This window comes from Equus quagga, chromosome 17 (genome assembly GCF_021613505.1).
Source record: "Equus quagga isolate Etosha38 chromosome 17, UCLA_HA_Equagga_1.0, whole genome shotgun sequence".
NCBI classification, from domain to species: Eukaryota; Metazoa; Chordata; class Mammalia; order Perissodactyla; family Equidae; genus Equus; species Equus quagga.
Window position 1 is genome coordinate 7,357,073 of NC_060283.1, and position 8,781 is coordinate 7,365,853.

General features: G+C 61.5%; 1 protein-coding gene across 3 annotated transcripts in view; it reads left to right on the plus strand.

The window, feature by feature from the left end:
* Nucleotides 1–8,460, plus strand: part of MAP4K2 (mitogen-activated protein kinase kinase kinase kinase 2) — a 12,031-nt gene extending 3,571 nt beyond the window's left edge. For 2 of the 3 annotated variants that reach the window (XM_046644312.1, XM_046644313.1), the window contains 19 exons: nt 298–356; nt 948–991; nt 1,077–1,115; nt 1,190–1,223; nt 1,349–1,454; nt 1,538–1,626; nt 1,708–1,749; nt 1,831–1,915; nt 2,000–2,079; nt 2,161–2,221; nt 2,304–2,421; nt 5,904–5,962; nt 6,042–6,145; nt 6,239–6,416; nt 7,140–7,208; nt 7,313–7,399; nt 7,642–7,712; nt 7,798–7,853; nt 7,956–8,460. In XM_046644312.1, coding sequence (XP_046500268.1) covers nt 298–356; nt 948–991; nt 1,077–1,115; nt 1,190–1,223; nt 1,349–1,454; nt 1,538–1,626; nt 1,708–1,749; nt 1,831–1,915; nt 2,000–2,079; nt 2,161–2,221; nt 2,304–2,421; nt 5,904–5,962; nt 6,042–6,145; nt 6,239–6,416; nt 7,140–7,208; nt 7,313–7,399; nt 7,642–7,712; nt 7,798–7,853; nt 7,956–8,043 — 1,469 coding nt within the window. In that variant the 3' untranslated portion in view covers nt 8,044–8,460. Of the gene's footprint in view, nt 1–297; nt 357–947; nt 992–1,076; nt 1,116–1,189; nt 1,224–1,348; nt 1,455–1,537; nt 1,627–1,707; nt 1,750–1,830; nt 1,916–1,999; nt 2,080–2,160; nt 2,222–2,303; nt 2,422–5,802; nt 5,963–6,041; nt 6,146–6,238; nt 6,417–7,139; nt 7,209–7,312; nt 7,400–7,641; nt 7,713–7,797; nt 7,854–7,955 lie in introns of those variants that run through there. The other variant, XR_006885836.1, reaches the window with a different exon arrangement.
* The last annotated feature ends 321 nt before the right edge of the window (nt 8,461–8,781 follow it).

Consider the following 8,781-nt stretch of genomic DNA (forward strand, 5'->3'; position numbering starts at 1 on the left):
GGGGCCGTGTGTGTGGATTTGGTGTGGGGGCCGTGTGTGTGGATTTGGTGTGTGGCCGTGTGTGTGGATTTAGTGTGGAGCCGTGTGTGTGGATTTCGTGTGGGGGTGTGGATTTCGGGGGCAGTGTTGCGTGGATTGGGGGCTGTGTGTGTGCATGTGCTGGTGGGGGCTGAGTGTGTGGGGGTGGGAGGGCGATGCGTGTGCATTTGGTGCGGGGGTTGTGTGTGTGGCTTTGGTGTGAGTGTGGGGGTCAGTCCTAAGACTCTGGCCCCCAACCGCTGTATCTGGGCCCCCCAGTTCACCAGGTGAAATTCGGCGCCCCACGCAGGAAGGAAACGGACCCCCTCAATGAGCCGGTGAGGGGCTGGCTGAGGGCGGGGGGTGGCGCGCAGCGTGGGCTGGGGGCTGCTGGAGGTCAGCGTCTGAAGTCGCAGAGCCTTGCAGAGGGGACCGCCTGGCCCTCAGGCCTGGGAGGGCTCCCAGCAGGCCTGTCCCTCCCAGGGACACGGCAGGCTGGCAGCTCCCTCCTGGGCCAAGTTCTTTTGGATAGCTGGCTGGAAGGTGGCAGGGTGACCCCGCCTTTCTAAAAAGTGGGCTGTCACACGCCTGAGCCCCCCGCCTTCAACGTGTTTCTCTCTGCCTCAGTCTCCACGTCCGCCCCTGATTGTCTGACTCACTGTTCCCCTGCTCTCTCACCGTCTCTCATCAGCATCTCTCTTCGCTCCCACCATCTCAGTCTCATTCTCTCTCACTCTTTGTTTCTGTGTCCCTGTTTTTCTCAATCTCTCTGCTTCTCATTGTCTCTCTTTCTCTCACAGATCTCTTGCCTGCTACCATTTCATTTTCCATCTGTCTGTCTGTCCTCTCTGTCTCCCACAATCTCTTGATTGCCTCTCACATTGTCTCTCTGCCTCTCTCCTGGTCTTTCTGACTTGCTTTCCCCACAGTGGGAGGAGGAGTGGACGCTGCTGGGAAAGGATGAGCTGAGTGGGTGAGTGAGGCAGAGGGAAGGCGCAGGGGAGGGGTTGGGGGCAGCAGAAAAGGCTGACCTCTGACCCCTTCGCCTGCCTGTCCAGGAGCCTGCTGCAGTCGGTCCAGGAGGCCCTGGAGGAAAGGTGAGGGGCTGGGCCTGGAGGAGCGGGGAGGCCCCCGTCCTGGGGCCCAGTCACATGTCATGCCTCGTCTGCAGGAGCCTGACTATCCGGCCAGCCTTGGAACTCCAGGTACAGGGTGGGAGGAAGCTGGAGCTGGGGCTGGGGGCAGTGCTGTAGAGGGCACACTTGGGGTGGGACACGGTTACAGGGTGACCTGCTCACAGCCGGGTGGGGCCCTGTGACCCTCCTGCCAGGAGCTGGACTCCCCCGATGACGCCATGGGCACCATCAAGCGGGCCCCATTTTTGGGGTCGTCCCCCTCTGTGCCCCCAGCTGAGGACCCTCTATCCAGCCCCCCAGGTGAGTCCCAGGCCTGGGGGACCAGGCGGCAGGCCCAGGTTGGGGGTCCTGGGCTGGAATTCACGGCGGGTCTGTGCCCGCAGGAACCCCGCCCCCACCTCTCCGAGGCCCTGACAGCCCCCCAGTGCTCCCCACCGCCTGGGCCACCATGAAGCACCGGTTGGATCCTGAGGTGAGGGGGTGCTCCCGAGGGGCTGGGGAGGTGGGAGGCTGCGGATGTCATCTTGGCCCTGACTCCTTCCCTCTGTCCCAGAGATCGTCCTGCCACGGGCTCCCCCCGACCCCCAAGGTGCACGTAAGTGTCTGCCCCGCAGCCCCGCTGCCCACAGCCCTGCCCGCTGCCCCACGCCTCCTCCTCAGCCTCGTCTCCCCACAGATGGGCGCCTGCTTCTCCAAGGTCTTCAATGGCTGCCCCCTGCGGATCCACGCTGCTGTCACCTGGATTCACCCTGTCACCCGGGGTAGGCCAGGGGCGGGATGGAAGCAGGGGCCTGGGAGTATCCAGCTTGGGCCACTGACCTCTGACCCCATCCCCAACCCTGCAGACCAGTTCCTGGTGGTGGGGGCCGAGGAAGGCATCTACACCCTCAACCTGCACGAACTGCATGAGGATACATTGGAGAAGGTGAGGCCGAGCTGGCCGTGGGGGGGCAGAGGGCCCCGGGGGACCTCGGGGGCTGACGCCCTGTCCCTCTGTGGCCTCCAGCTGATCTCGCACCGCTGCGCCTGGCTCTACTGTGTGAATAACGTGCTGCTGTCGCTCTCAGGTACCAGTGGTCGGGGCAGGTGGGGCGGGGCCTGCACCCGCCCACCCCTGCGGCACCGTGAGCCTCCCCCTCTCCCCCGCAGGGAAATCCACGCATGTCTGGGCCCACGACCTCCCAGGCCTGTTCGAGCAGCGGCGCCTACAGCAGCAGGTGCCTCTCTCCATCCCTACCAACCGCCTCACCCAGCGCATCATCCCCAGGTCAGGGACTGGGGAGCGGGGGCGGGAGGCAGGGGCAGGGGGCACAGCCCGGGTGGAAGAGGGCCTTGCCCATTTCTGTTGTGATCTTAGACATGTCGCTGTGCCTCCCCAAGCCTCAGCTTCCCCATCTGTCCGTGCAGTCAATAGCCCCCTGCCCCTGTCCCCAGGCCTGTTGGGGGGTAGGGAGACAGTGGACGTGCAGGTACTTTGCTGTGGGAGCTGTGCTCACGAGGCTGTGGGGAAGACGGGTGCTGAGCACTGAGCGCTGTTACAGGCCAGGTCTTACGCTGGCCGTGGAGGTGACGAATCAGATGAGTCCTTGTCACTCGGCCCCTGGTTCTGAGGTGAACTCGAGGGAGAGCTGGGAGGAGGCCTCAGAGAGGCCAGGCGAGCTCATGGAGTTTGAAAGTGCACAGAGGTCTTCCAGCAGATGAGTTAGGGAATAGCATTCCAGGCAGCGGGAAGAGCAAGCACGAATGCCTGCAGGTGGTCTGGGGAGTTACAGGTGTTTGGCCTGAGGGAGGAGGGTGGAGCAGCCTGAGAGGAAGCTACACGGGTGGCAGAGCCCTTCCTTTGATGCCAGGCCCAGGATTCAGGCTATGTTCATCTGGTAGTAGTGCCGTGAGCATTTTAGAAGGGTCTCTCTGTGTGTCATCAGGATTCTTCCTGTTGCAGGTGGTTCACTCACTGGCTTAAGCGCAAAAGGGAATTTCATGGCTCCTGTAACTGAAAGTCCAGGAGTAGGGTTAGCTTCAGGCCCGGCTGGATCCAGGCTTACACGGCATCATCAGGAATTTTCCTGCCTCTCCTGGCTCTGTTGTCCTCTTGTCGCCCTCATTCTCACTCGGCTTTCCTGTGCAGTGAAGGCTGCCTGCAGTCCCAGGCCTGCTTTCTATTAGCGAGCAACCCTGTGGAACTAGTATTTCCAAGTAATTCTCACAGAAGTCCTGGGGCCAGTCTTCACTGATCCAGCTGAGGTCCAGGCCCACCCTTGAGCCAGTGTTGGTGGCCAGGGGACAAGGAGCTCGGGGGCCAGGCCTGGGTCACATGCCCTCTCCTGGAGCTAGGGAGAAGGAGAGAGGGGCTTTTCGGGACAGATGAAAACAAGAGGCATCTGCTGGCTGGCAGATGATGGGGACTAGGCTACCAGATGGTGACAACTGGACAGACCCGAGCAGGATTGAGGAAGTGGTATTGACAGGAGTTAGGGACTGATAGGAGTGAGTCTAAGGGAGAGGGAGGGATGGGGAGACCTCCAGAGGAGCAGAGTAGGTTGTGTGTTTTATGAGGCACAGGACATCCAAGGTAGAGTCCCTCATTCAGTCATTCAACAAACACCCACTCAGCACCTAGGATGTTTCAGGCAGTGTTCTGGGGGCATGAGATGCGTCTGTGAACTAAAGTGACCCTTACATTCTCCAGACCTTCTTGTCGAGAGAGACAGACAACAAACAATCCAACAAAAAAGGAGTATATTCTGTGGTGGTGCATAGAGGGGAAAGTGCTACATGAAGAAGAGCAAGGAGAAGAGAAGGAGGGCCAGGAGGGGTGGGGCTCGGCTTGCGGTTTTAAACAGGGTGGTCAGGAAGGACCTCGCTGAGATGGTGCTGTTTGAGCAAAGACTTGGAGCAGGTGATGGAGCGAGCCCTATTGAGTTCTGGGGGAAGGGCATCCCAGAGGGCGGGCACAGCCAGTGCAAAGGCCCTGAGGCAGGAGTGGGCCTGGCCTATTTGAGGAACAGCAAGGAAGGAGGCTGGCGTGGCCAGATGGATGGAGTGAGGGGGAGATGATCTGTGAGGGCTCTGTGGCCACATTAGGCATTTGGCTTTGAATCAGAGCAGCCTGAGGGCCCCTGCAGAAGTGACAAGGACTGAGGTTTTCATGGGTCACTCTGGCTACTGTGTTGAGAACAGACTGGAGGAGATGAATGTGGAAGCAGGAGACCTGTCAGGAGCCAGGTGCAGTCAGCAGGTGGGAGGTGACGGTGGCTTGGACCGGGGTGGCATTGAAGAAGAAAAGTAGTGGGATTCTGGTTTTATTTTGAAAGTGGAACCAGCAGGATTTCCTGACAATTGGTGGATGGAAGAGAAAGAGGAGTGAAGGATGACTCCAAGGTTTGGTTTTCAGGCTAGGCAGCGGAAGGATGGAGCTGTCATCAGCGGTGGGTGGAGCGGAGTTCAGTGTTGTCACACTGAGTTTGAGATGTGCAAGCGGGGCCTCTGTCAGCTGTTGGCTGGGCGAGGCTGAGTTCAGGGGCGGGGGGCTGTGAGCTTAGACACTGTTATGACCAGGTGGCGGGTGGCAGCCAGAGGGCCAGGCAGGGGAGGCCAGGCCGGTGGCCACACCAGCTGGGGAGATGGGGCCCAGCCCTTCCTGCGGCGTGCTCACTCCAGGACTGCATCTGGAGCTCTGTGGCCTCAGGGCTTCCTGAGTCCTGTCCCCAAGCGAGTGTCTGCTTTGGCCCAGGACCTGCAGGAAACAGGCCCATCAGAGCCCCAGCCTGTCACAGGCAGCATTGGGCCTGTGTCTGGGAAACCCCGGAGTCACAGAGTACACTTCAAATGTAAAGAGTGGAGAACCAGAATGTTTGGAGATAAAAACAAATACAAAAATATTTGCTTCTGTCCCACCCAAAGGCCAGTTGGGGAAGAGAGGAGAAGGAACTGGGGAGACAGAAGAGAGAGGACAGAGGGGCAGAAAGAGAGAGAGAGAGAGAGACAGGCGTTGGCTTCCTCAGCGGGGCCCACATCCTGGTAGAGGGCGCAGACAGGACCTGGGTCACCAGGGGGAGGTGGCAGGGCTGCTGACATGCGGCTCTGTTCCCCAGAGGAAGAAACAGGCTCAGAAAGTCCCCTGGGGTCTGGGGAACAGCTAGTAACCAAGACAAGGACTCCACTTCTCCCCAGGCCCCAATGGGAGCGACCCACTGGCAGCAGAGGGCAGCTGCTGGCCTTTCCTTGCGAGTCCTGACCTCCTTGCGCCTGGGTGCCCCTCTGTGACCTGGGCCTTCCATGCTCTTGTTTCTTCATTCATTCCTTCATTTATACCCTGCCATCGGCTAAAAGGGATTTCAAGGACTGGAGATAGGTGCAAAGTAGTCCTTTGGGATGGTGACACCCTCTGTGAGTGCCGGGCTCTGCTGTACGCCCTCCCCCGTGTCAACTCATGTAATCCCCACCGGGACCCTCCGAGGTGGGCGCCCGTTAGCCCCATTCTACAGATGAGGGAATCGAAGTGTGCAGAGGTTAAGTGACATGCCCAGAGTTGCACAGTTAGAGGTAATTCTGTGCCCCAAACCCCTGGACGGGACAGAGATGCTGCGGGCTGCAGAGGTGGGTGCCGCAGCCACGAGACCAGCTCCGGATCCTGTGTCCTTCACAGCTGTGTTACCCGGGCAAGTTGCTTTGCCTCTCTGAACCTCAGTCTCTCACCTGTAAGGCGGGCAAGGCCCGTGACGCACGCCCTGGTTGTCACTTCTACAGGCGCTTCGCCCTGTCCACCAAGATTCCTGACACCAAGGGCTGCCTGCAGTGTCGCGTGGGTAAGGGCTGCGCAGGGTGGGGCCGGGAGGGGTCGGGGCGCGGGGGATGCCCAGTGCCCATGGCTTGCCTCTCTCGCAGTGCGGAACCCCTACACAGGCAGCACCTTCCTGCTGGCCGCCCTGCCCACCAGCCTGCTCCTGCTGCAGTGGTACGAGCCGCTGCAGAAGTTCCTGCTGCTCAAGGTGGGAGGCGGGGCTGAGGCCAGGGGACCCTCAGGCGGGTGGCAGGGGGCTGGAGAGGGGACGTGGAGACCTGAGCACCCCTGCTGCCCCCAGAACTTCTCCAGCCCCTTGCCCAGCCCAGCAGGGATGCTGGAGCCGCTGGTGCTGGATGGGAAGGAGCTCCCGCAGGTGTGCGTGGGGGCTGAGAGCCCCGAGGGGCCTGGCTGCCGCGTCCTGTTCCACGTCCTGCCCCTGGAGGCGGGCCTGACGCCGGATGTCCTCATCCCACCTGGTGAGCTGGAGGGCTGGGCTGCTGCACACGCGGGGATGGGGGGGTGTGTGTGTTTGAGAGAGAGTTCCCCACAGCCTGTGGTCCATGGAGACCTTGGGGGCCCAGAGTTCCCAGCCTCCCTTCAGCTGGGCTTCCGTAAAAGAGCTCATTAGACCAGAGAGCTCAGCGGCTGAGGAAAGGCGGACCAGCACTGCAGGGGCCGCAGGGACAGAGCCAAATGGGGCAAGGCAGGTGCTGGAGGCCTCCATTCTGAGCGAGGGAGCAGGACCCTGGATGCGGGGACCGCTCAGGGTTGCAGCGCGAGTGGCAGAGGGTGATGGAGGAGGGAAGGCCCCACGCTGTGCCCCGAGCGGGGTCTCACATGAGATTTCACTCTTAATCCTCACAAACGGCCCCACATCAGGCCCTTGTTACACAGGAGGAAACTGAGGCTTGGAGATTTGAGGTCACACAGGACTGAGTCACGAAGCCTGCTTCTCCATCCTCCCGCGGCTCCTGGGGACTCTCCCTGTTCCCCAAGGGCCCGAGGATGCTCGCTTCCTTCTCAGCCTCGGTTCCCCAGCTGGGCAGCGACATTAGGGATCCTGACCCTACCGAGCCGTTGTGAGGCTGAGATGTGCCTGTAGCCAAAGGCTGGCTGCAGCCCGTCACCTGTGTCCTGCTCCTGGGGCCAGAGCAGGGCTGGTGGCTCAGCCAGGCCTTGTGTCCCTTCTCTGCCTGCAGATGGGCTCCCAGGCTCGGCCCAGCAAGTGATTCAGGTGGACAGGGACACAATCCTAGTCTGCTTTGACCGTGAGTGTCCGTGGGGTTGCGGCAGGGGGCAGCGGAAGGTGGGGTGGGGGAAGCCATGTGGGTCTGCCTCCCCCTCCCCGCCCATCAGCCCTTTCCCTGTGCAGGCTGCGTAAGGATTGTCAACCTGCTGGGCGAGCCCACGGCCACACTGGCGCCTGTGCTGACCTTCGACTTCTCCATTGAGACTGTGGGTGAGTGAGCCGGACACAGGTGGAGGCGGGGGTGTCCCCAGCCTGGAGCATGTGATATGGTCCAGGGGCTAGGGGCTGGCAGCAGGACAAGGAGGCAGGTCTCCAAGCCCCTCTTGAGAGCCATCCTGGTTACCTGCAGTCCGTGAGGACCTCTGTGGCCCAGCCCTGGGCCTGGGGTGTGGCTGGGGGACCCAGCATCCTCAGGGCAGGCGCAGGGCTGATGGCAGCGCGGCCCCTCCTAGTGTGTCTGCAGGACAGCGTGCTGGCCTTCTGGAGCCACGGGATGCAAGGTCGCAGCCTGGACACCAATGAGGTGAGTGGGACTCAGGAACCTGGCTGCCCCCCACCGGGTTGTCCCCACCTCTTAGGAGTGGCCTCAGTGCCCCTTTTCTTCCCAGGTGACCCAGGAGATCACAGACAAGACGAGGATCTTCCGAGTGCTTGGGGCCCACAGGTAGGAGGGGTGCCCGGCTTCCCCTTCACCCGCCCCCCGAGGCCGCATGGCCACACCCAGTGTCTTCCCGCCCTGCTCACCTCCAGCTCTCTCTCCCCTCAGAGACATCATCCTCGAGAGCATTCCCACCGACAACCCAGAGGCTCACAGCAACCTCTACATTCTCACGGGCCATCAGAGCAGTTACTGAGCGGGCCGGGCACTCCCCCGCCGCGCCCCATGCCTTAGCCACAGTCCCTTTTAGGCAAAGGGCCCCCTCCCAGATCAGAGGCGCCCAGGCCCTGGCTCTGCTGGTCTAAAGGGCAGAAATGATCCTGAGAAGAGTTTGGGGGCAGGGCAGGGTGAGGAGGGGAGCCCACCCAAGCCTCTGCAGTAACTGGACCAGAGGAAGCTGCTGTCGCCTCCCCCTCCCCCACAGGCAGCCCAGTCCCTAGTGCCCCGTGGCAGGGGCCCTGGGCAGGGTAGGGCGGGCCCCAGGGGATCCATTCCATTTTGTTCCACATTTCCTTTCCACTCTTCCTGCCAAGAGCCTGCCCCTGCGCCTTGTCCTGGGGAACACGGTATTTAAAAGAGAGACTATATTGATATTAAAGCTGGTTTAATTTTATTCCACTGGTCTCTCTGGGTCTGGGGGCGCTGAGCCCACTGCCTCATCTCCTTCCTCCTTCCTTCCACCTCCCTCCCTCCCTCCTCCTTCCTCCCTCCCTCCCTCCCTCCCGCACATCCTCTGTGGCACCAGCTGCTGTGGATGCACCATGGAAGGGGAGCTGGGCAGAGGTGATGGGGAGGCCCATGGTGCCAGCAGGCCTCTCAGGGGCACTGTCTTCCTCCGCTCCCCTGCTCAGGATGAGCCCTCAGCTCTGCAGTGCGAGGCCTCTTTTGTGCCCAAGGAGTCATGCAGATGAGGGGGCCCCTGAACAAAGGGACT